The 25,000-nt window shown below is 43.2% G+C and overlaps 2 protein-coding genes across 3 annotated transcripts in view; both read left to right on the plus strand.

Annotated features, from left to right (window-relative positions):
* Positions 1-11,559, plus strand: part of LOC310854008 (bifunctional epoxide hydrolase 2-like) — a gene marked incomplete at its 3' end in the record, with an annotated part of 23,806 nt that extends 12,247 nt beyond the window's left edge. Inside the window, exons 15-23 of the mRNA XM_083758481.1 lie at positions 274-376; positions 1,018-1,087; positions 1,276-1,356; positions 1,511-1,622; positions 8,340-8,442; positions 9,076-9,145; positions 9,364-9,444; positions 9,599-9,688; positions 11,551-11,559. Coding sequence (XP_083614607.1) covers positions 274-376; positions 1,018-1,087; positions 1,276-1,356; positions 1,511-1,622; positions 8,340-8,442; positions 9,076-9,145; positions 9,364-9,444; positions 9,599-9,688; positions 11,551-11,559 — 719 coding nt within the window. The remainder of the gene's footprint in view (positions 1-273; positions 377-1,017; positions 1,088-1,275; positions 1,357-1,510; positions 1,623-8,339; positions 8,443-9,075; positions 9,146-9,363; positions 9,445-9,598; positions 9,689-11,550) is intronic.
* A 4,533-nt stretch (positions 11,560-16,092) lies between these two features.
* The window catches only part of LOC310854154 (bifunctional epoxide hydrolase 2-like), a 17,336-nt gene continuing 8,428 nt past the window's right edge, over positions 16,093-25,000 (plus strand). For both annotated transcript variants that reach the window (XM_083758678.1, XM_083758677.1), the window contains exons 1-7: positions 16,093-16,285; positions 16,841-16,919; positions 18,279-18,438; positions 20,261-20,451; positions 23,128-23,250; positions 23,536-23,607; positions 24,781-24,876. In XM_083758678.1, coding sequence (XP_083614804.1) covers positions 16,140-16,285; positions 16,841-16,919; positions 18,279-18,438; positions 20,261-20,451; positions 23,128-23,250; positions 23,536-23,607; positions 24,781-24,876 — 867 coding nt within the window. In that variant the 5' untranslated portion in view covers positions 16,093-16,139. The remainder of the gene's footprint in view (positions 16,286-16,840; positions 16,920-18,278; positions 18,439-20,260; positions 20,452-23,127; positions 23,251-23,535; positions 23,608-24,780; positions 24,877-25,000) is intronic.

Raw genomic sequence — 25,000 nt, forward strand, 5'->3', positions numbered from 1 at the left:
ATCTGCTATTTCTTTTAAATCATGTGGCGCAAACCTTTGAATATATATTCTTTCAGAGCGAACATTTTTAACTCAAATCGTTGCTTCTGGGGGTTTCCTGGAACAACATATTTTCAGATGGGGGTCGGCGACCAATTGCATATATTTTTGGGGCTCCTTGACATGAAAATGGAAACATGGGTTTTTCAGAAAACTGTTAGGATTTAGAAGACAATCTTTAAAATCTCGACGTCAGGCCTAAATAGGTTAACACTACATTGTGTTGTGTTACAGGTGGGATGTTGGTGGGCCTTCCAGACCAAGTGCCCAGAAGCTCCATGCTGAGTGAAGAGGCGTTGCAGTACTACGTCAGCCAGTTTAAACGCAATGGATTCAGGTAGGCAAAAACAATAACAAGAAGACGCAGTCGATTTTATTCTCTCTCTCTCTCTCTCTCTCTCTCTCTCTTCTCCCTTCACTCAGCACCATGCTCTCTGTAACTAATATGTCTAGTTAGGCAATTCTGTAGTTGGTCTTTTTTAATTCGATCAGATCTTTCCTGCGGGATGGGCGAAGGATGAAGGGCAAAGCCCTGGGGGGAGAAGGGGAGCTGTCAGTTCATTTTGCAACCAAATGGCTCACTGAAATGTTTTTCTTCAGCTTGACATATGTGCACCTCACACATGCGCGTGCACGCACTGTTATGGAAATAATATATGTCCATCCGGGTGAATGTATATCTTAGAAGTTTATTCAGAAGAACAGCAACAAGCAAACAACATCTCTCAGTCTAGCAGGCTTAGCCTGTATCACTCAACATTCTCTCTCAGTACATCTCTCTCTCGTGGTCTCCATCCCACCAGCCCACTTCACGCAGCCACACACACACACACACACACACACACACACACACACACACACACACACACACACACACACACACACACACACACACACACACACACACACACACACACACACACACACACACACACACACACATACCTCCTAACCATTCTTTTCTGTTTGGTTTTTCAGGGGGCCGTTGAATTGGTATCGCAACTTTGAGAGGAACTGGAAGTGGAAGTGTTCTCGTCCCATGGGGAAGGTTTGTTAAGATGCACACAGTCACTCACACACCATGAAGGACAGGAACTGGAGGCAAGATCACATTGTTAAAAAGCGTGTGTGTGTGTGTGTGTGTGTGTGTGTGTGTGTGTGTGTGTGTGTGTGTGTGTGTGTGTGTGTGTGTGTGTGTGTGTGTGTGTGTGTGTGTGTGTGTGTGCGTGCCCTTAGCTGATGATGCCAGCGCTGATGGTGACAGCTGGAAAAGACCCTGTCCTGTTGCCCGTCTTCTCCAGGGGCATGGAGGAGATGGTGAGTAAATTATCCTGGGGCTGGGGAGGACATGAAAATGACAGTTTGCAGCTTTATGTTTCTTTTGCACTTTGTCTTAATGTTGTGTGTACCGTAAAGCACGTATAGGAAATGTGTCATACAAATACACTTGCCTTTCCTCTCTTCCTGCTAGGTCCCCAACCTGACCAGAGGGCACATTGAGGAGTGTGGACATTGGACTCAAATGGAGAAGTACGTGTGTGTGCATGTGTGGCCAGAGATTGTGTGCTTTTGCTCCAATCTTTGTGAGAACCAAAATGTCATTGCACGAGAGCAAGATAGACTAATAGAGGGTATGCACGTGACATCATCATCAAACCAAGGAAGCTCTGAGAAGGAAGAGAAGTGGTCACGTGACTGGGCTGCGCCATGACACTTTCATGTGGGAGCCAAACTCACACCGGAAGTGCAATGAATGCATGGCAGTGAATGGAGCCGGCTGGACCTGCTCATAACAAACATTATTTATGAACAATTGAGACCTTTTGTAAAGTAATCACTTCTGGAAAATAACAGACATATCACAGGTTGTTTTCTAATCACTTACTTTTCGATGTGCACAGTATATAATTTTATCTGAGGATCTAAACAGCAGCAGGTATCGTTTCTGGCTCCGAAGTATCGCGAGATTTGGCTGCCAGACTGGAAACGGTGGGAAGTCTCGTGATACTTGGTACGTTCAGAAAGGTAGGCCTACTTTGTTCTCTTTAGATACCATACCTCTATAAAAGTTACACAGTGTACACATTGAAAAGCAACACAGCAGACAATAATGTGTTACATGTCTTCTGTTATTTTCCAGAAGTGAATACTTTACAAAAGGTCTCAGTCATTCATAAATAATGTTTGTTCATGAGCTGTCACTGAGCTCTCATTGACTCCAGTGTTCATGAGCTGGTCACTGAGCTCTCATTGACTCCAGTGTTCATGAGCTGGTCACTGAGCTCTCATTGACTCCAGTGTTCATGAGCTGGTCACTGAGCTCTCATTGACTCCAGTGTTCATGAGCTGGTCACTGAGCTCTCATTGACTCCGTCACTCCAGTGCATTCTGCCAAACTTCCAGGTAGTTTGGCTCCCATGAAAGCGTCCATGAAAGTGTCATGGTGCAGCCCAGTCACTGTTTTTTAGGATATTTCCATTGAAAAAAAATCTTATATTCAGGCTAATAGGGTGTCATGGCGCTGCCCAGTCACGTGACCACTTCTCTTCCTTCTCAGAGCTTCCTTGCATCAAACCAAGGACTGTCTAAAGAGGACGGGACGCAGAGACCGTAAGGGCGCCGCCATGTTGCTCACATGGTGCTCCATGGAAGGAAAGAAACATGCGCAATGGCTTTATGCAGCCATTACTTCCTCGTTCAGCTTCCTTGGTCTCAACTGCGCATGTTTCTTTCCTTCCATGGAGCACCATGTGAGCAACATGGCGGCGCCCTTACGGTCTCCGCGTCCCGTCCTCTTTAGACAGTCCTTGCATCAAACCAGGAAGTTATGCGGGAATGCCTACTGAGTGGCATAAAAACTACTTTCTGGCCTTGACAGTCTATACATCCAAACAGAAAAGTAAAATATGATTATATTATATACTATATAAATAAAGCCATATATAGTACCTCAACTCATACAAGTAAGACATAACCACGTAGTAGAACATATCAAAGTAATGTGGTGTGGAATTCATATCTGTGAAACTGTCCCTAAATGGATGCAGATTCCACACCACAACTATATGTGTGACAGTGGTGAACGATATACTGTAGATATAGTAAGTAAGTAAGTAAGTAAATTTTATTTATAAAGCACTTATCAAAACAACAGTTACAAAGTGCTGTACAACAGGTAAAAAACAATCAATTAAAAGCAACAAATCACAGCTCAAAATACAAACGAAATAAATACGTTTTCAGTGACTTCTTAAAAATGTCAACAGACTCTGCATTCTTTATAAAAAGGGGGAGGGCATTCCACAATGTGGGAGCAGCTACGGCAAATGCCCGGACGCCCTTGGTTACCCGTTTCGTCGCCGGAATTTTCAGTAGGCCCTTGTCTGAGGACCGGAGTGATCTTGTGTTTTGTTTTGGGAGCAGAAGGTCTGAGATGTAGGGTGGGGCCAGCCCATGTAACGCCTTATAAGTGGTATAGTTATAGATATAGTTATAGTGCTTAGTATGGATGGACGGCCCTTTAGTTCCTTAACCCATTCTGACCTGAGATCAGATTCATACGAGGTTTCCACTGGACACACACTGGTCTGATTAACCCATTCTGACCTGAGATCAGATTTAAAAAATGTCAGTCGTTTTTTTAGATTTTTCAAAAATAGCAGACCTACAAGCTCGTATCGCGCCACTCGGTGGCGCGATACGAGCTTGTAGGTCTGCTATTTTTCAATAGCTAAAGCATAACATGATGCCAACACCAGAATGGGTTAACCACATGCATTTTGCACAGATATATAGAAAAGGCCTAACCAGGGACTGGGATCGCAAATTAGCCTCAGCTATAATCCCGATATTTTTCTTTTTTTGTGGCTTTTGCCTTTATTTTATGGAGGGACAGACAGTAGGCTGACAGGAAATGGGGAGAGAGAGATGGGGGAGTGACATGCAGTGAAGGCCGTCGGGATCGGGAGTCGAACCCAGACTGGATTACCAGCCAAAGTGCCTGGACCGCTGAGCCACGGCCCAGGCCATAATCCCGATATTCAATGCAACGGTTTCAACGTGATACATTGTTTTTTTTTGTATTGTCCCTGTTAATTAAACGGATACAAATAAAAAATGAACCCTAGTGTCCCAATTCTGAGGTAAACATTTGGCGAAAATAGCATCTATCTATATTAAGATATTCCACGTAGAGGGGACCCCTGGGGGACTCCTGTTAATGAAGTATATAGGATTTTAAGTGGTTCAACACAGGTTTTGTGTGTGTGTGTGTGTGTGTGTGTGTGTGTGTGTGTGTGTGTGTGTGTGTGTGTGTGTGTGTGTGTGTGTGTGTGTGTGTGTGTGTGTGTGTGTGTGTGTGTGTGTGTGTGTGTGTGTGTGTGTGTGTGTGTGTGTGTGTGTGTTTCAGGCCAGTGGAGGTGAACAAAATCCTAATGTCTTGGCTCCAGGAAACACATAAAACGGTGCCTAACAATGAAGGAAATGTAACTGACTAGAATTTCATCCTAGTTACGTTGCAGCGCAATGGGAAGAAGGAAATTGCGGGATTTGACACTCCACTTCATGTTTCAGCTGTGTTTTTAAACCCAGTATTGTGCCCTTCACATGTAGTAACGGATGGGTTATTATTATTATTTGTTGTACCCCTTAAATGCATAGAAAACTGCATTTGGGCACAGTATACCTATAACACAATACAACACAACAGGTCTTACAAATCAATAGTCCAAATGTCTCTTGCAATGTCTTCTTCTGAAGATATCAGATATCTGATAACTATTTTCCCATCAAAGCTAATTAAATTAAATTAAGCACACATTAAACAGCTTTTTACTGTTTGTGTTTACTTACAATAAATTACTGTTTTTGGAAACAACTTCGCCTCTCTCTTACATCTTTTGCTGCCACCTAGTGTTCAGAAAGTTCACTGCCGCTCATTGATTCCAATGTTACGGAGCTTGTTGTCGTATGTACTGTGATTTGATTTGGCAATTGGCTGTGTTCTAAATGAAAGTGTTAGTGTTGATTATCGTGTATTAATATAATTATAGTAAACTAATACTATTAGCAACCGGGGCTCCCACGCTCTGGAATGCCCAGCTAGTACCTACAGTAGGCCTACTGACGAACTGACCTAAGATGTGCAAAATCAGTTTGTTTAAATCTCTCCTGAGTGAAAACCCACGTTTATGTTAAAGCCTTTTCTTAACTGTCACTATTGTATATGTTTTGTATTTTTATGCCTGCTATTGCATATAGATTGATCTTTCGTTGTTCTCTTTTGATGTAAAGCACTTTGTGACTCTGTCTAGAAATATGCTATATAAATACATTCATTATCATTATACTAGGGAAAAGAGACCTTTTTACAGTACAATAATGTTTCAAGTTTACACATGTATACAAATAAACAGGCCAACGGCATATCAATATTAGTTTGCCTCTTCTACAAAACATACTGTCGCGCATTTCAATATTCCTGTCAGGCACAGTAAGGGCTTCATGCAGTGCGTGCATTTCAGCTGATTTATTGAGCGGTGCCTAACCGCTCCAACTCACAGCTATGTGTGTCTGTCCGTCCGTATGTAGCCTGACCTAAGCAGAGACATTTCTGGCCTAGATGGGAGGGTCGCGCCTCAGAAATGCGCGCACCCTGATTGGATCTCATCGATCTGTCCGTCACCCCCGGCCCCTCCTCTCCCCCCTAGTGCAGCGCTACGTCACATCATTTAGAGCGACGCCCACCCGGAAGGGTTGACTCCCACTTTTAGACTGGTTCAGCCCACGGCTTTTTCCAGGCTTTCATCTTTCGCGCAGACGAAATGAAAGCCTGGGTATCGAGGCTAGTCCGTATGTAGCCTATATATGTTTGTCCGTTTCAGTACAAACAGCTGCAGTGACGTAGAGCAGGCTACAGTGCAGAGCACAGTACAAAGTACAGTACAGAGTAGTACAGTACAGTATGAGTAGTACAGTACGAGTATTACAGTACAGGCTACTGTACAGTATAGTAGTACGGTACGTGTAGAACAGTAGCCTACAGTAGTGTAGTAGGTACAAATACTACAATGTAAATCCCTGGAACATGTGACACGTTTAACCTAAACACCATGTGTGTAATAATAAAATGCCAAGTGTTTATTAATGGTCATAAAATACAGTAGAACACGAGTTCACTCAAACACCTCACGAGAACACCTAGTGTTCAAATTCTAAACACCTACAATATGACTGACTTTGATTGTAAAAACTAAACACGTTTGTGTTACAGGGAATAAACATGTTCTGCTGTTTATAATCTAAACACTGTGACACGTTTAAAAAGTGTTACAAATAAGTGTTTAATACTGTTTATAACCTAAACGCTTGGGTTTAGTTTGTAGGCTACAGTACGTATATTGCACCGCTTAGTTCACACAGGTGTGGCGGTGGCTCAGGGGTATTGTTGGCTGGATGGTAACCGCAAGGTTGCCTGTTCGAACCCGGGCTCCCCCCAGAGTTAGTATCGAAGTGTCCTTGAGCAAGACACTGCAAGGCATGCATACTGCTGGGTGAGTGCTGGCTGTTTTTTTCATTTTTAGGTTTAAAAGAAAAACATGACATTTTCTTGTTTATTTTATTTTATTTTGAAGTGAAAAACGAATTATAGCCTATACGTTAGTATATAGGAAAAAGATTTTGCGCTGCCGACAGAAAAAGCTGTGACGTCGTGTGCGCAGCTGTTTTTAGACAGCTGGTGGATGGGAATTAAGCTCCACCGACGATGGAAGCTGAGGAGAGCGTCAGATGTGAGCTGGCCGTCGCGGAAGTCGTCCGCGGAAGTGGAGCATTTTCTCCATCCACCAGCTGTCTAAAAACCCGGTTTTTCGGCTGCCGACAGCCGAGACTGTCGGCAGCGCAAAACGGGTTTCCGCTCTGGTGTGGCAGTACCCTCTCTCTCTCTCTCCTTTATTCTACGTTTAACACGCAAATTTACAAATATTGATATATTTTTGCCCAAAACTAGGGTTCATGTGGTACATAACGTACCCTATTAGCCTGAATATAAGGGTTTTTTTTCAATGGAAATATCCTAAAAAACAGTGACTGGGCTGCACCATGACACTTCCATGGACACTTTCATGGGAGCCAAACGACCCGGAAGTTTGGCAGAATGCACCGGAGTGACGGAGTCAATGAGAGCTCAGTGACCAGCGTTTACTGTCTGTCAGCCAAATCTCGTGATACTTCGTAGCCAGAAACGATACCTGCTGCTGTTTAGATCCTCAGATAAAATTATATTCTGTGCACATCGAAAAGTAAGTGATTAGAAAACAACCTGATATATTCCTGAACCGATTATATGACAAAGGTCTCAATTGTTCATAAATAATGTTTGTAGCCCGCTCCATTCACTGCCGTGTATTCATTGCATTGCCAGTGTGAGTGTGGCTCCCATGAAAGTGTCCATGAAAGTGTCATGGCGCAGCCCAGTCACGTGACCACTTCCTTCTCAAAGCTTCCTTGGTCTTTACTGAATGCTGTGACTGTGGTGTTGTCTGCAGGGCACTCTGGTACCTGATATCAACACTTCTGGAGTCTGTGCTAGAGGTGAGAGCTGACACTCAACAATTTATATTAATAACCAATGTTAATTTAGCTCTGAGAGCGTACAAATGGAACCAAATTTGGTTCCATTTGTACACTCAGAGTTGCAGACCCATAACGGTCCATTTGTTTCCAACCTATCATTTAGCCGTGGACCCCCTGGAACTCCCTCAAGGACCCCTGGGGGTCCCTGGACCCCACTTTGGGAACCACTGTGCTACAGTATGTTGTTGTTAATAACTAAAATAATAGCTAGAACAGAGGTTCTCAAACTATGGTTCAGGACCACATGTTTGATCGTACGTTGTGAACTGGAAAAAAAAGGACATTTTGTATCCTTCCCATTATGTCTTAAGTTTTGTTTGTTTGTTTAAAAGAAAAAAGAACCAAGCATACACAGTGTTATAATACTAACATAGCGCAGAGTGCCACGCTTGTAGATCTGCTATTTCTTTTAAATCATGTGGCGCAAACCTTTGAATATATATTCTTTCAGAGCGAACATTTTTAACTCAAATCGTTGCTTCTGGGGGTTTCCTGGAACAACATATTTTCAGATGGGGGTCGGCGACCAATTGCATATATTTTTGGGGCTCCTTGACATGAAAATGGAAACATGGGTTTTTCAGAAAACTGTTAGGATTTAGAAGACAATCTTTAAAATCTCGACGTCAGGCCTAAATAGGTTAACACTACATTGTGTTGTGTTACAGGTGGGATGTTGGTGGGCCTTCCAGACCAAGTGCCCAGAAGCTCCATGCTGAGTGAAGAGGCGTTGCAGTACTACGTCAGCCAGTTTAAACGCAATGGATTCAGGTAGGCAAAAACAATAACAAGAAGACGCAGTCGATTTTATTCTCTCTCTCTCTCTCTCTCTCTCTCTCTCTTCTCCCTTCACTCAGCACCATGCTCTCTGTAACTAATATGTCTAGTTAGGCAATTCTGTAGTTGGTCTTTTTTAATTCGATCAGATCTTTCCTGCGGGATGGGCGAAGGATGAAGGGCAAAGCCCTGGGGGGAGAAGGGGAGCTGTCAGTTCATTTTGCAACCAAATGGCTCACTGAAATGTTTTTCTTCAGCTTGACATATGTGCACCTCACACATGCGCGTGCACGCACTGTTATGGAAATAATATATGTCCATCCGGGTGAATGTATATCTTAGAAGTTTATTCAGAAGAACAGCAACAAGCAAACAACATCTCTCAGTCTAGCAGGCTTAGCCTGTATCACTCAACATTCTCTCTCAGTACATCTCTCTCTCGTGGTCTCCATCCCACCAGCCCACTTCACGCAGCCACACACACACACACACACACACACACACACACACACACACACACACACACACACACACACACACACACACACACACACACACACACACACACACACACACACACACACACACACATACCTCCTAACCATTCTTTTCTGTTTGGTTTTTCAGGGGGCCGTTGAATTGGTATCGCAACTTTGAGAGGAACTGGAAGTGGAAGTGTTCTCGTCCCATGGGGAAGGTTTGTTAAGATGCACACAGTCACTCACACACCATGAAGGACAGGAACTGGAGGCAAGATCACATTGTTAAAAAGCGTGTGTGTGTGTGTGTGTGTGTGTGTGTGTGTGTGTGTGTGTGTGTGTGTGTGTGTGTGTGTGTGTGTGTGTGTGTGTGTGTGTGTGTGTGTGTGTGTGTGTGTGTGTGTGTGTGTGTGTGTGTGTGTGTGCGTGCCCTTAGCTGATGATGCCAGCGCTGATGGTGACAGCTGGAAAAGACCCTGTCCTGTTGCCCGTCTTCTCCAGGGGCATGGAGGAGATGGTGAGTAAATTATCCTGGGGCTGGGGAGGACATGAAAATGACAGTTTGCAGCTTTATGTTTCTTTTGCACTTTGTCTTAATGTTGTGTGTACCGTAAAGCACGTATAGGAAATGTGTCATACAAATACACTTGCCTTTCCTCTCTTCCTGCTAGGTCCCCAACCTGACCAGAGGGCACATTGAGGAGTGTGGACATTGGACTCAAATGGAGAAGTACGTGTGTGTGCATGTGTGGCCAGAGATTGTGTGCTTTTGCTCCAATCTTTGTGAGAACCAAAATGTCATTGCACGAGAGCAAGATAGACTAATAGAGGGTATGCACGTGACATCATCATCAAACCAAGGAAGCTCTGAGAAGGAAGAGAAGTGGTCACGTGACTGGGCTGCGCCATGACACTTTCATGTGGGAGCCAAACTCACACCGGAAGTGCAATGAATGCATGGCAGTGAATGGAGCCGGCTGGACCTGCTCATAACAAACATTATTTATGAACAATTGAGACCTTTTGTAAAGTAATCACTTCTGGAAAATAACAGACATATCACAGGTTGTTTTCTAATCACTTACTTTTCGATGTGCACAGTATATAATTTTATCTGAGGATCTAAACAGCAGCAGGTATCGTTTCTGGCTCCGAAGTATCGCGAGATTTGGCTGCCAGACTGGAAACGGTGGGAAGTCTCGTGATACTTGGTACGTTCAGAAAGGTAGGCCTACTTTGTTCTCTTTAGATACCATACCTCTATAAAAGTTACACAGTGTACACATTGAAAAGCAACACAGCAGACAATAATGTGTTACATGTCTTCTGTTATTTTCCAGAAGTGAATACTTTACAAAAGGTCTCAGTCATTCATAAATAATGTTTGTTCATGAGCTGTCACTGAGCTCTCATTGACTCCAGTGTTCATGAGCTGGTCACTGAGCTCTCATTGACTCCAGTGTTCATGAGCTGGTCACTGAGCTCTCATTGACTCCAGTGTTCATGAGCTGGTCACTGAGCTCTCATTGACTCCAGTGTTCATGAGCTGGTCACTGAGCTCTCATTGACTCCGTCACTCCAGTGCATTCTGCCAAACTTCCAGGTAGTTTGGCTCCCATGAAAGCGTCCATGAAAGTGTCATGGTGCAGCCCAGTCACTGTTTTTTAGGATATTTCCATTGAAAAAAAATCTTATATTCAGGCTAATAGGGTGTCATGGCGCTGCCCAGTCACGTGACCACTTCTCTTCCTTCTCAGAGCTTCCTTGCATCAAACCAAGGACTGTCTAAAGAGGACGGGACGCAGAGACCGTAAGGGCGCCGCCATGTTGCTCACATGGTGCTCCATGGAAGGAAAGAAACATGCGCAATGGCTTTATGCAGCCATTACTTCCTCGTTCAGCTTCCTTGGTCTCAACTGCGCATGTTTCTTTCCTTCCATGGAGCACCATGTGAGCAACATGGCGGCGCCCTTACGGTCTCCGCGTCCCGTCCTCTTTAGACAGTCCTTGCATCAAACCAGGAAGTTATGCGGGAATGCCTACTGAGTGGCATAAAAACTACTTTCTGGCCTTGACAGTCTATACATCCAAACAGAAAAGTAAAATATGATTATATTATATACTATATAAATAAAGCCATATATAGTACCTCAACTCATACAAGTAAGACATAACCACGTAGTAGAACATATCAAAGTAATGTGGTGTGGAATTCATATCTGTGAAACTGTCCCTAAATGGATGCAGATTCCACACCACAACTATATGTGTGACAGTGGTGAACGATATACTGTAGATATAGTAAGTAAGTAAGTAAGTAAATTTTATTTATAAAGCACTTATCAAAACAACAGTTACAAAGTGCTGTACAACAGGTAAAAAACAATCAATTAAAAGCAACAAATCACAGCTCAAAATACAAACGAAATAAATACGTTTTCAGTGACTTCTTAAAAATGTCAACAGACTCTGCATTCTTTATAAAAAGGGGGAGGGCATTCCACAATGTGGGAGCAGCTACGGCAAATGCCCGGACGCCCTTGGTTACCCGTTTCGTCGCCGGAATTTTCAGTAGGCCCTTGTCTGAGGACCGGAGTGATCTTGTGTTTTGTTTTGGGAGCAGAAGGTCTGAGATGTAGGGTGGGGCCAGCCCATGTAACGCCTTATAAGTGGTATAGTTATAGATATAGTTATAGTGCTTAGTATGGATGGACGGCCCTTTAGTTCCTTAACCCATTCTGACCTGAGATCAGATTCATACGAGGTTTCCACTGGACACACACTGGTCTGATTAACCCATTCTGACCTGAGATCAGATTTAAAAAATGTCAGTCGTTTTTTTAGATTTTTCAAAAATAGCAGACCTACAAGCTCGTATCGCGCCACTCGGTGGCGCGATACGAGCTTGTAGGTCTGCTATTTTTCAATAGCTAAAGCATAACATGATGCCAACACCAGAATGGGTTAACCACATGCATTTTGCACAGATATATAGAAAAGGCCTAACCAGGGACTGGGATCGCAAATTAGCCTCAGCTATAATCCCGATATTTTTCTTTTTTTGTGGCTTTTGCCTTTATTTTATGGAGGGACAGACAGTAGGCTGACAGGAAATGGGGAGAGAGAGATGGGGGAGTGACATGCAGTGAAGGCCGTCGGGATCGGGAGTCGAACCCAGACTGGATTACCAGCCAAAGTGCCTGGACCGCTGAGCCACGGCCCAGGCCATAATCCCGATATTCAATGCAACGGTTTCAACGTGATACATTGTTTTTTTTTGTATTGTCCCTGTTAATTAAACGGATACAAATAAAAAATGAACCCTAGTGTCCCAATTCTGAGGTAAACATTTGGCGAAAATAGCATCTATCTATATTAAGATATTCCACGTAGAGGGGACCCCTGGGGGACTCCTGTTAATGAAGTATATAGGATTTTAAGTGGTTCAACACAGGTTTTGTGTGTGTGTGTGTGTGTGTGTGTGTGTGTGTGTGTGTGTGTGTGTGTGTGTGTGTGTGTGTGTGTGTGTGTGTGTGTGTTTCAGGCCAGTGGAGGTGAACAAAATCCTAATGTCTTGGCTCCAGGAAACACATAAAACGGTGCCTAACAATGAAGGAAATGTAACTGACTAGAATTTCATCCTAGTTACGTTGCAGCGCAATGGGAAGAAGGAAATTGCGGGATTTGACACTCCACTTCATGTTTCAGCTGTGTTTTTAAACCCAGTATTGTGCCCTTCACATGTAGTAACGGATGGGTTATTATTATTATTTGTTGTACCCCTTAAATGCATAGAAAACTGCATTTGGGCACAGTATACCTATAACACAATACAACACAACAGGTCTTACAAATCAATAGTCCAAATGTCTCTTGCAATGTCTTCTTCTGAAGATATCAGATATCTGATAACTATTTTCCCATCAAAGCTAATTAAATTAAATTAAGCACACATTAAACAGCTTTTTACTGTTTGTGTTTACTTACAATAAATTACTGTTTTTGGAAACAACTTCGCCTCTCTCTTACATCTTTTGCTGCCACCTAGTGTTCAGAAAGTTCACTGCCGCTCATTGATTCCAATGTTACGGAGCTTGTTGTCGTATGTACTGTGATTTGATTTGGCAATTGGCTGTGTTCTAAATGAAAGTGTTAGTGTTGATTATCGTGTATTAATATAATTATAGTAAACTAATACTATTAGCAACCGGGGCTCCCACGCTCTGGAATGCCCAGCTAGTACCTACAGTAGGCCTACTGACGAACTGACCTAAGATGTGCAAAATCAGTTTGTTTAAATCTCTCCTGAGTGAAAACCCACGTTTATGTTAAAGCCTTTTCTTAACTGTCACTATTGTATATGTTTTGTATTTTTATGCCTGCTATTGCATATAGATTGATCTTTCGTTGTTCTCTTTTGATGTAAAGCACTTTGTGACTCTGTCTAGAAATATGCTATATAAATACATTCATTATCATTATACTAGGGAAAAGAGACCTTTTTACAGTACAATAATGTTTCAAGTTTACACATGTATACAAATAAACAGGCCAACGGCATATCAATATTAGTTTGCCTCTTCTACAAAACATACTGTCGCGCATTTCAATATTCCTGTCAGGCACAGTAAGGGCTTCATGCAGTGCGTGCATTTCAGCTGATTTATTGAGCGGTGCCTAACCGCTCCAACTCACAGCTATGTGTGTCTGTCCGTCCGTATGTAGCCTGACCTAAGCAGAGACATTTCTGGCCTAGATGGGAGGGTCGCGCCTCAGAAATGCGCGCACCCTGATTGGATCTCATCGATCTGTCCGTCACCCCCGGCCCCTCCTCTCCCCCCTAGTGCAGCGCTACGTCACATCATTTAGAGCGACGCCCACCCGGAAGGGTTGACTCCCACTTTTAGACTGGTTCAGCCCACGGCTTTTTCCAGGCTTTCATCTTTCGCGCAGACGAAATGAAAGCCTGGGTATCGAGGCTAGTCCGTATGTAGCCTATATATGTTTGTCCGTTTCAGTACAAACAGCTGCAGTGACGTAGAGCAGGCTACAGTGCAGAGCACAGTACAAAGTACAGTACAGAGTAGTACAGTACAGTATGAGTAGTACAGTACGAGTATTACAGTACAGGCTACTGTACAGTATAGTAGTACGGTACGTGTAGAACAGTAGCCTACAGTAGTGTAGTAGGTACAAATACTACAATGTAAATCCCTGGAACATGTGACACGTTTAACCTAAACACCATGTGTGTAATAATAAAATGCCAAGTGTTTATTAATGGTCATAAAATACAGTAGAACACGAGTTCACTCAAACACCTCACGAGAACACCTAGTGTTCAAATTCTAAACACCTACAATATGACTGACTTTGATTGTAAAAACTAAACACGTTTGTGTTACAGGGAATAAACATGTTCTGCTGTTTATAATCTAAACACTGTGACACGTTTAAAAAGTGTTACAAATAAGTGTTTAATACTGTTTATAACCTAAACGCTTGGGTTTAGTTTGTAGGCTACAGTACGTATATTGCACCGCTTAGTTCACACAGGTGTGGCGGTGGCTCAGGGGTATTGTTGGCTGGATGGTAACCGCAAGGTTGCCTGTTCGAACCCGGGCTCCCCCCAGAGTTAGTATCGAAGTGTCCTTGAGCAAGACACTGCAAGGCATGCATACTGCTGGGTGAGTGCTGGCTGTTTTTTTCATTTTTAGGTTTAAAAGAAAAACATGACATTTTCTTGTTTATTTTATTTTATTTTGAAGTGAAAAACGAATTATAGCCTATACGTTAGTAGGCCTACCCGGACCCATAGAAGGTGGACCTGGATTGGCCATGTCCTCATGAATGTCATATATGTCATAGACCTCTATAGTCCCATTGATTGATTGATTGATTGATTGATGTATTAACAGTTTGCAGAATTACAGTACATTTCAAGTAGGCTACAACTCAATACAACAACTGTTAACTGTGTGGACGACACCATAAAGCATTACACTTGTTTACAATATAGGGCCCACCATTTTCAATTCATCAAAACAATTAGAGACGTACGAATATTATTATACAAGTCAAAACAGGAAATCAACGAGGTAAAAGGGGAAAAGAAACATATACAGTGGGGGGGGGGGGGGATTCCGATTTAGTGCAGTTTAGTTCAGTTACAGTTTGACTTGGCTGAGATGAAGACGGTTTGTCAATCACTTGTGGTCCTTCTGTGTTTGCTAATATTGTGTGAAAATGCCCATAGGTAAGTCAGTGTTATGTTGTCAATTATTGTGTAAACCAGGCATTGTCATGTTTAATTATTTTGTAAGCTATATACTGTTACGTTCTGCGTATATCCATGTTGATAAAAATAAAAAAACACAACAAAAACGGGCAGCAACTTTGGCAGTAGGCCCACTAGGTGACTAGGCTATACAGTCCGTGTTTGACAAAAACCGAGGGACCGTTGTTTTGAGAATTGACCAAAAATAAATAAATAGCATCTGCTGCACATCCAGACACACAGCTGCTTGTAATTACACACACTTCGACCGTGTTAGGCTGGTATTAATTACATTACGAAGAAGAAGAGAAAACAATTAGGATAAAAGGTTTTCCAGTCTCGGAGAGGGAGACTGTTGAAGGCCTTTTAATATTTCACAGAATAATTATGTGAGTGAAAGTTCAATCACAGATAGGCCTTTACCTCCGAGTGCGCCTGAACTTCATAACCTCGCGTCCACCTACCTGAACTTTGAGTCTTTTGGCCGGGCCATCAAAGACGTAGCTATGTGGCCATCATGGCCCCATAGCTACGTTCCCTCATTCTAAGAATGAGGCGTAGGGACTGAGGGACGTACCGGGGCTTTGATGGCGTCTTGCCATTATCATTAATATGTATGCTATGCGTCTTGCTCTTGCTGTTTGGTATCTGGCTGCAACGAAGCAGTGCCCATTTTTCTCCACAGTCCGCACACACACACACACACACACACACACACACACACACACACACACACACACACACACACACACACACACACACACACACACACACACACACACGCACACGCACACGCGCGCGCGCGTCCTAAGGGGGGGCGTGTCGACTGAAGTTCAGCGAGAAAACTATAAACTGGTCTTTTTTCGTCCTGGTCTGGACCACGGACGGACAGACACTCGGGCAGAGACACTGAGACAGTTAATTGTGTTCCGCGAATGCAGAAACCGACTAAAATCTCTCATCCCGGCAGGCCCGAAATGCCGGGGAAGAAAGCGGTTTTATTTAATCTATGGGGAGTCGTGCTGGATTCCCGACCCGATGACGTTTTCCACAAGTTTGAGGAGACCCATAAACTTCCACGGTAGGAAAAACGGTCCTCCATGTCTGAGCAACATCAGCCCTGCAGCGATAGGATTAGTATTTGATTTGTCATGTAGAATAAAATATAGATCTGTGTGTATAGCCTATTTTACTTTGGAATGAATTGTGCAATCTGCAATGTAGCCTAAATGTGATCAAAGTTCAACGCTGATCATTTCTAGGAGAGCTGTCGGTGAGTGCAGGGATGCTGATGCTTGTTTCAGCGTTGTTGTCATAGTAAATAATGTAGATCTGTATAATTCTTTGATGAATTGAACAATGTGGACCCTGTTGTAAACAAGTGTAATGCTTAATTGGGTCGTCCACTCACAGTTAACAGTCTTTGTATTGAGTTTGTGCTTGAAATGTACTGTAAATTCGGCAAACTGTTAATAAATATTTCAATCAATCAATCAATACATGTCTGTAGGCTACTATGGCACTACTCTACTGATGTTATAGATCTACACACATTTGGTGAAAATATAAATACTTGGATATTGCAATGTCAACTTCCCCCAATATTTCTATTAACTCATTTCATGCACTTTTCCAGTGGTTTTCTGTCCCAAATCACCTCCAGAGAGTCCAGCGCTATGACCAAAGCAGAACGAGGAGAGCTGTCCCTGGTTCAGGTGCCAATAACCTTTTAACCCATTCTGACCTGAGATCAGATTCATACGAGGTTTCCACTGGACACACACTGGTCTGATTAAACTCATTCTGACCTGACATCAGATTTTAAAAATGTCAGTCGTTCTTCGATTTTTCAAAAATAGCAGACCTACAAGCTCGTATCACGCCACTCGGTGGCGCGATATGAGCTTGTAGATCTGCTATTTTTCAATAGATAAAGCATAACATGATGCTAACACCTGATGTATATTTTATACCATACAGGAGAGAAATGTGCACGGCAGACAGACGAGATTAAACACCAAAAAAAAAATACTCCTTTTCATACAGCCTTCTTTCATGTCTGCACTGGCACAAGATGCTATACTTTCATCATTGTATGTTGCATTGTATGTATAGTCATAGCACGTTATATGTACTATGACGTACTATGACTACATATACATACATATTATGTATAGCATAGTATAGTATATATATATATTATATATGTATAGTTTATGTATAGTAGTTTAATTATATAGATATTCCACTGTTACGTTCTTAGCTTACGCATGTTTCATGATAAATGCTTTTTATATAGGCTATATGTGATGTATTCCCGTGCTTTTTTGTTCTTGCTTAATGTAAATCGCTCTGGATTAAGAGCGTCTGCTAAATGCCTAAATTGTAAATTGTATCAAGTGCTATCTATCTATCAGCCAATAGTCCACAATACTGGGCAAACTCTGATCAGGGCGTGAGATCTTGAACTCACAATTCTCTGGCACTCAGACAGTCTGAGTAAGCTATTTCTAGTTCCAGGTAATTGCGAGTCCATTGCATAGGCGGAGCTTGAACTTGACGCCTGGGGGTGCGACTGCTTGGCGTGCGCGCACGATTTCTTTTACCTTTATTTTATTATTTTAGCGTTTTTACAATGCCCTAACCCCTAAAAATTAGTTATTTAGGTAGTACAGCAGCTCACACACATACACACATGCACTACAGCCATACAGCGAGTCATCATATCATGATAAGAGAGATGATTACAAACTACAGTCAGAAGCCAGAAGTTACGTTAAAAAAAAAAAAAAAAACTTTATTTTTTTTCTTTATTTTTTTGCCAGGGGGTGCAGTGCACCCCCTGAACCCCCTCAAGCTCCGCCCATGGTCCATTGGTGCAAAAAAAAACTTGCCCAATCAGTCACTGCAAAAAGCAGCATGACACACAGCTTCTAAATGTGTGGGCAGTTTCCTGGCCTCCACGTCAGTGAGACCTTTTTGTTCCTGCATGACTTTGTGTTTTTGTTCCTGTGGTAACGTGTGTGTGTGTGTGTGTGTGTGTGTGTGTGTGTGTGTGTGTGTGTGTGTTATAGATGATCCCAGAGTTTGAGGCAGAGTGTAGGGCTGCAGCTCAGGCCCAGGGTGTGAGTCTTCCCGGGGACTTTTCCGTCACCGTCCTGCTGGATCAGTTCAGAGAGACAAAACACCTCCACCTGTCTGTCCTACGGACCGCTGCGGTCCTACATCAACACGGTACGCACACACACACACACACACACGATGTCTACGACGGCGGGGCTCCACCGGACGCGTGTGACGCGGGTCAAAAAACGAACCGGGGCAATTTTAAAGCAGTCACCGAACGCAGCGCAATGCATCGTAGGCAGTGGAGCCACCCTTCATTGATTAAAAAGGGAACATTCCCTGACGGAGCCCCGGGGTAATAAAATATGCATGTTTAAACACCTACACACTTTGTGGTGTCTCCAGTATGGTTCCAATTAAGGTATCTGTATTGCTTCATCTTTTGTGTACAAGACAGTATAAGAGTAACAAGCCTATTTCTTGTGGTTCTCCTCATACATTAACAACAATAAACCCAAGCAACATGTTGCGAAAATAAAGGGTCAAAATGAAAGACAAAACTACATAAAATAATACTAAAGATATTATAAATGACTTCCTGGCTGCACATACTACCTAGTAAGAGACCACACCTCTACTTATGTTTGACAATTTTTTGAAACAAAATGAGATGAATGTGGAATGAGATGAGGAACCCAAGGTTAGGGCGAGACTCAAGGTGGGGGCGAAGTCTCTGGAGCTGATGGCCATTGGTGCTCTACTCGGGGAGCGGTTCATGGTCATCTCCGCTCCGTCACCGCCCTACCTGTTTTCCTAGAGAAATAGACAGAAGGAAGAGCGAGAATCGAGGAGGAAGGAGGAGGTTTGGGGTGGAGGAGGACGATGAATTTGAAAGCAATGAATGGCAGAAATAGCCGATCTACAAGAGCAGTACATACTCACGAACCATGTTTGGTCTGTTGTGAAATACTATGGTGATTGGCTGTGGTGAGTGGAGGCAGGTGCACTGGATATGGCTGATTGTGAATGGGGAGTGGCTAATGAGTGAGGTCATGTGTGGTACAGCAGATAGGGAAGCAATTGAGAAGGGGTAGTGGCCGTGATAAGCAGAGGGTGCTCTCTACTACTGAACCTACGTTGAACACAAACAACTACATTTATGTCGACTTCCGAGCATGTAGCCTGCATCACATGACCTCCGAGCATGTAGCCTGCATCACATGCCAGACCACAAGAATTGTGCAATCACACACAGCTGTAGTTTTGGGCTGGCTATAAACAGATGTTTGCGCATTCTAGCGTACACAAATTAAACTAAAACAGCTGTTTGGTCGTTCTAGCTTACACAAAATGAACAAAAATAGATAGTTGTGTTTTCAGGGTCCATGGTCAGATACATACGGTTTTGTTTGTTTATATCTTGAAAATGTGTTGCTACAAAAAGTGTATAGGCTATCTTGGAAAATGTCTACTCTGGGGTTTGTGTGCAACCCAGGCAGTTTTTAATTCTCTTGATTCAATATTTTTATATTCTGTTATTCACACACCCTCCTATGTATTACCCATTGTAACCTCAAACGGCATTTCAACCATGTTTCACTGAAAACACTTGCCTGGCTGTCCTCCTAGTCTCATTAGTGAAATGAGACTAGATAATGCCTGGGTTTTGGTATAATGTTATATCATCATGTTAATGCATTCATGTCTCTTGTTTTAATCACTTGAGGTTCTGGTGACTGATAGTGTCCTTCTAATGAGGGAGGGCCTGTGTTTTTAACCTCCCCTTCTAATGAGTGAGGGCCTGTGTTTTTAACCTCCCCTCGCCGCGCGCATGTCACCAGAACCAGGGATGTGTGTTTTCAGTGAATCTAACATGGTTCAAATGGAACATTTAGAATATGGGTTTACATTACGGGCATCTGATCAATTATATTGTGCTTTGCCGCTTCGTGGCTCATATACTGATATAGGCTAACCTCTCTACCCAAAGGTTTAGTGACAGCGGTGCTAGCCAATCAGTGGGTAGATGACAGTGCGTCTGGAGATAGCGGATCCCGGCTCCTCGCTCTGCTTGGCGGCCATTTTGATCTGGTCCTCCAGTCCTGTCGCTCAGGTCACAGGGTCCCCGAGCCTGCCATGTTCACTTCAGCTCTGCAGCGCCTGAGAGTCACCCCACAACAGGTAGGATGCGCACACACTGCAGGTGGGTGGGTGGGATGGCTAGCAGCAAGATCATGCCCAAATATGGACATGCCAGGGAGTGAGAAAAATAAAAATCTAATGAAAGAGAATTTCACTCACGCAATAACTGGGTACCAAAACATGAACTAAACCTGTCACGCTGTCAGCACAATCACCCTGGCTTTCTTTACATTCTTTATACCAACGATTGTGTTAGCCATTTCCAAAATAGATTCATCATTAAATACGCTGACGACTCGGTCATCGTCAGCCTGCTTGACAATGATGAGAACTGTCACGGGCAAGTGGTAGACGACTTTCTATCCTGGTGTGACAACGCCTTCTTGCAGCTTAATGTTTCAAAAACAAAAGAGCTATGCATAGATTTTAGACGTTCCCCACAATCCCCCCAGAAGAGTGTTGTCAACGGACAGACTGTAGATGTAAGTAGATCTAGGCACAATTATTGATGACAAACTGAAATTCGACCTAAATACTGATGTGATGAAAAAAAAAAGGTCAATAACGCCTGTACTGCCTAAGGAAATTGGCTAAGTTCAATGTCGACAAGACTCTGATGAAACTGTTTTACAGTGCCTACATCGAGTCCGTCATTTATTTCTCCATTATCTGTTGGTATGGTAATCTCTGCATCAGAGACAAAAATTCCCTAGGGAGAATTGTAAAAGTGGCCTCAAAAATCATTGGCTCACAAATGAACTGCCTAGACCAGATCTTTAAGAAACAGGTACTTAACAAAGCCCTGTGTATCCGATCTGATGCTGCTCACCCACTATACGGAGAGTACATCCTTCTCCCATCCGGCCTTCGCTTGCGAGCCCCTTATTGTGCCACAAAAAACAGGCACAAACATTCCTTTGTCCCGGTCTCTATTCACACACTGAATGCTGCTGTGCGTAGATCGAGGATATAACCTTATGATGAGCACTTTTACTTTTTACTGTATTATCTTGTGCCTATGTCTATGCACACGCACTTTTATGACCTATCGCATAGCACTTTAAACGCCTGCACTTTAATGGTTGTGTGCACCTTTTACTCTGGTATCCGCTATGTGAACTGTTGTCTCTACTGTTTCATTCATTGTTTAATGTACTGTCTATGCTGCAACCCAATTTGCCCTTCGGGGACACTAAATTAACTTGAACCTTGAACCTTGGCTGGCTGGCAATACTGATAACTTGTATTACAAGCTGCTTCTTACAATACAAATACAGTGTAATAGCACAGGGGGTTCCAAAACCTTTACGATCGAGATGAAAACGGCCAATCTAGAAGCTCACAATGCATACAAGTGAGCTTGTAGAAAAGCCTTGTAGACATTTGTGACATTTCTTCTTAATATTTATGGAATTTGTAATGAGTGAAATTCTTCTAGGCTAGCACGTCTGGGCCTTTAACCTGCTCCTGTGTACACTACAGGTCCTGCATGGCCTGCAGCTCAGTCCTGGTGACATTATGTGCTGCGCTGTGTTAACATGCAAGCTGGTCATGAGTCTGTCACACATTTAAACCTAATGATCTCTATTGTTTATTGTTGGACAGAAAGAACTCTAAGCATCCTGACCAAGACCTCAGGGAAATAACGTAGGGAGTGTGTATAAACTCAGCCAAGTGATTATCTCCAAACAGCCATTTGTGTGTGTGGGTGTGTGGGTGTGTGTGTGTGTGTGTGTGTGTGTGTGTGTGTGTGTGTGTGTGTGTGCATACATCTCATCTACCGTAGATGTGTCATACTGGTAACCATGCATGCAAAGTTGCAAACACATGGCTGCACGCACACACACACGCATGCAGAATAAACAAGAAAACAATTTCCCACAAACTCCAAGTTGAGGGGTGGTGGTCAGTTGAGGGGTGGTCATCCACCGTCCTGGGAGCACGAATGTGAACAGCAAAGTGTGTGTCTTTTTAACAGTGGGTCTGTCACGTTCTGTGACGTGTTATGTTTTCTTGTGTACCCTGTTCTTGGTTTTTGTTATTGTTTTACCTTTCTGTTGTGTTCCTGTGATTTTGAAGTATTGTATTTTCCTTGTTTCTTTAAGTTGCAGTTTTGCTTTACACTGTGAACCTTATTTTGTAGTCTTGTTTTGTGCCTTCCTTGTAGTTCTGTTCCTGTCTTGTCTCACTAGTCCTGTGATTGCCAGTGTTTCCACCTGTGTCCCCTTAGTTCCCCAGCCTATCCCATGTGTTGATTGTCTGTGGTGTTCACCTGTGTCTAGTAGTAGTTACCCCTTGTCTATAAGTATACCCTTGTGTTATTAGTCCCTTATTCGTTCGTAAATTGTAAGTCAGTGGTTTTTTGCTCCTCGTGAGTTTCCCCGTGCTCCTAGTTTTTCCTTGTTTCCTCGTGTTCCAGTGTATGTTCCTGATCTCCTGTTTTTGGTTAATAAACCCCCCTTGTGTTCGACCTGCCTGTCCTCTGCCTCTGTCTGCGCTTTGGGTCCAACACCTGCCTGTCCTGAACCGTGACAGGTTTCAGGAGATGCACTTGTTTTAAACGCCAAAGTCAACAGGAGTTGTGCCTCTTGGGACCATGAATGTATTATGTAATATCATGTCAATCCAGCCATTTCTCATTTCATCATAACCATTACTTTATGACAGACAGACAGACAGACACCCTCAATGTAACGTCTGAACTGTTTGTTTCAGTCTGTGTGGCTGGATATCACTGAGGAAGGCGTGGACGCAGCGAAGGCGGCTGGGATGGCGGCCATCTTGGTGACAGACGTTGCGGACGCTCTCAACAAGTTGTCTGACTTCACCGGTGTGGAGGTATGATGTGAACTGCAGAGTTTGACCCAGAATGCCCAAAATGGCTGATCATCAAATTGGGTTTAGTGGTCAGACCCCCTGCGTGGCCATTGTACTCAATTAATCAACATGACAACAATACATGATTGTATTGTTTCCAGCTGGGAAAGAATGTTGCGTTATTTACGGCAATTTTGTGTTCGTTTTGTTTGGAAAGGAAAGAAAACTCCTCTGTGTGTGTGTGTGTGTGTGTGTGTGTGTGTGTGTGTGTGTGTGTGTGTGTGACTGTGTGTGTGTGTCCCCCAGGCTGTGACAGAAAACACTGTTCCACCAATATGCTGTGCTGATGAGTTGTCCCATGGATACGTCACCATAAAGGTAATAACTTAGACCAGTGGTTAGTTCATTAGTTAATACAGAATCAAAATCAGTTTAAGTATAATTGTGAGGTACACTTGACTTGAGTATTTCCATTTTTCTTCTGCTCCACTACATCTCAGTGGCAGATATTGTGCATTTCACTCTACTACCATAATTTGAAAACTATTGAGTTAATAGTTACTTTGCAGATTATTGTTACCAAACATACAATGGCCTATGGTGTAAGACTTGTAGTGCTGCACATGCTCAGATGCTCCTCTAGACCGCACACAGAAGCCTGTGAACATAGACATTTCGTGCATCTATGTGCCACGCAATGGTAGGCCTCAGGCTTGAGACCCTGGTATGGTATATGGTATGGTAGGCCTGAGGCCTGGTATGGTATGGTAGGCCTCAGGCCTCAGGTCTACCATTCTGACATTTAATTTAATAATATTTGGACAGCTGACAGTAGGCTCGAAAAACCTTCCAAGGAAGGGACTGCACACTCCAGGGAACAGAGACGGACAACTTACTGCATCAATTTATATATTAGCACGACGCGTTTCGCCGTGAGCTTCGTCAGGTGCTATGACGAACACCTGACGAAGCTCACGGCGAAACGCGTTGTGCTAATAAATGTCTATGCCTGCTAACTAGACTTGCACCTCCTACGGGTCTTTTTGTGTTCACAGGCTTCTGTGTGCGGCCTAGAGGATGTGCAGCACCAATGCTCTTGTACTTTTTATGAAAGGTCTGGTGACGTCATTTGTTTAGTTTGTTTCCTGACCTCAATTGCACCAGAAATGTCACCCTGAACTTTGAACATACAACTGATTTGCCTGTTCACAGTGATGAAAAGTATTAACACATTGATTGCCAGGTATATATATAATCAATGTGTTCATATTTTCATTGTTTGAAATGGATTTTCTTAAATGAATAGATCCAGATCTTGATTCTGGTGACATCACCGTCCGTCCACAGGCAAATCACAGGCAAATCAGTTTGCCCGTGGACTACTTTTTGAGGCTATTTATTCAGAAAATCCAAAGCACAGACAATCTACTAGTTCAGGTTGGAGAAAAACATACTGTACAACAGACATAAAAACAGACCCTGCTTTTGAAGGAAAACGTCATACTAAGAGAGAAGGTGATGCAATTTCCAATTTTTCTCTGTGTGCTCCAGGCTGGTGTGAGGACCCACTATGTGGAGGTGGGCACTGGACCACCTGTTGTGATGTGCCACGGCTTCCCTGAGAGCTGGTACTCCTGGAGGTACCAGGTAAGGGCGTGCACACGCACACACTTCAAATGCTTTATTTTAATGACTCATAGTGAGTCATAGGAATAGACTATGTGACAACCGGGAATAGTCTGGTGACCATCCGAGAGATGGTTGGCGGCCG

Source organism: Protomyctophum parallelum (genome assembly GCF_964188405.1).
Source record: "Protomyctophum parallelum genome assembly, chromosome: 23".
NCBI classification, from domain to species: Eukaryota; Metazoa; Chordata; class Actinopteri; order Myctophiformes; family Myctophidae; genus Protomyctophum; species Protomyctophum parallelum.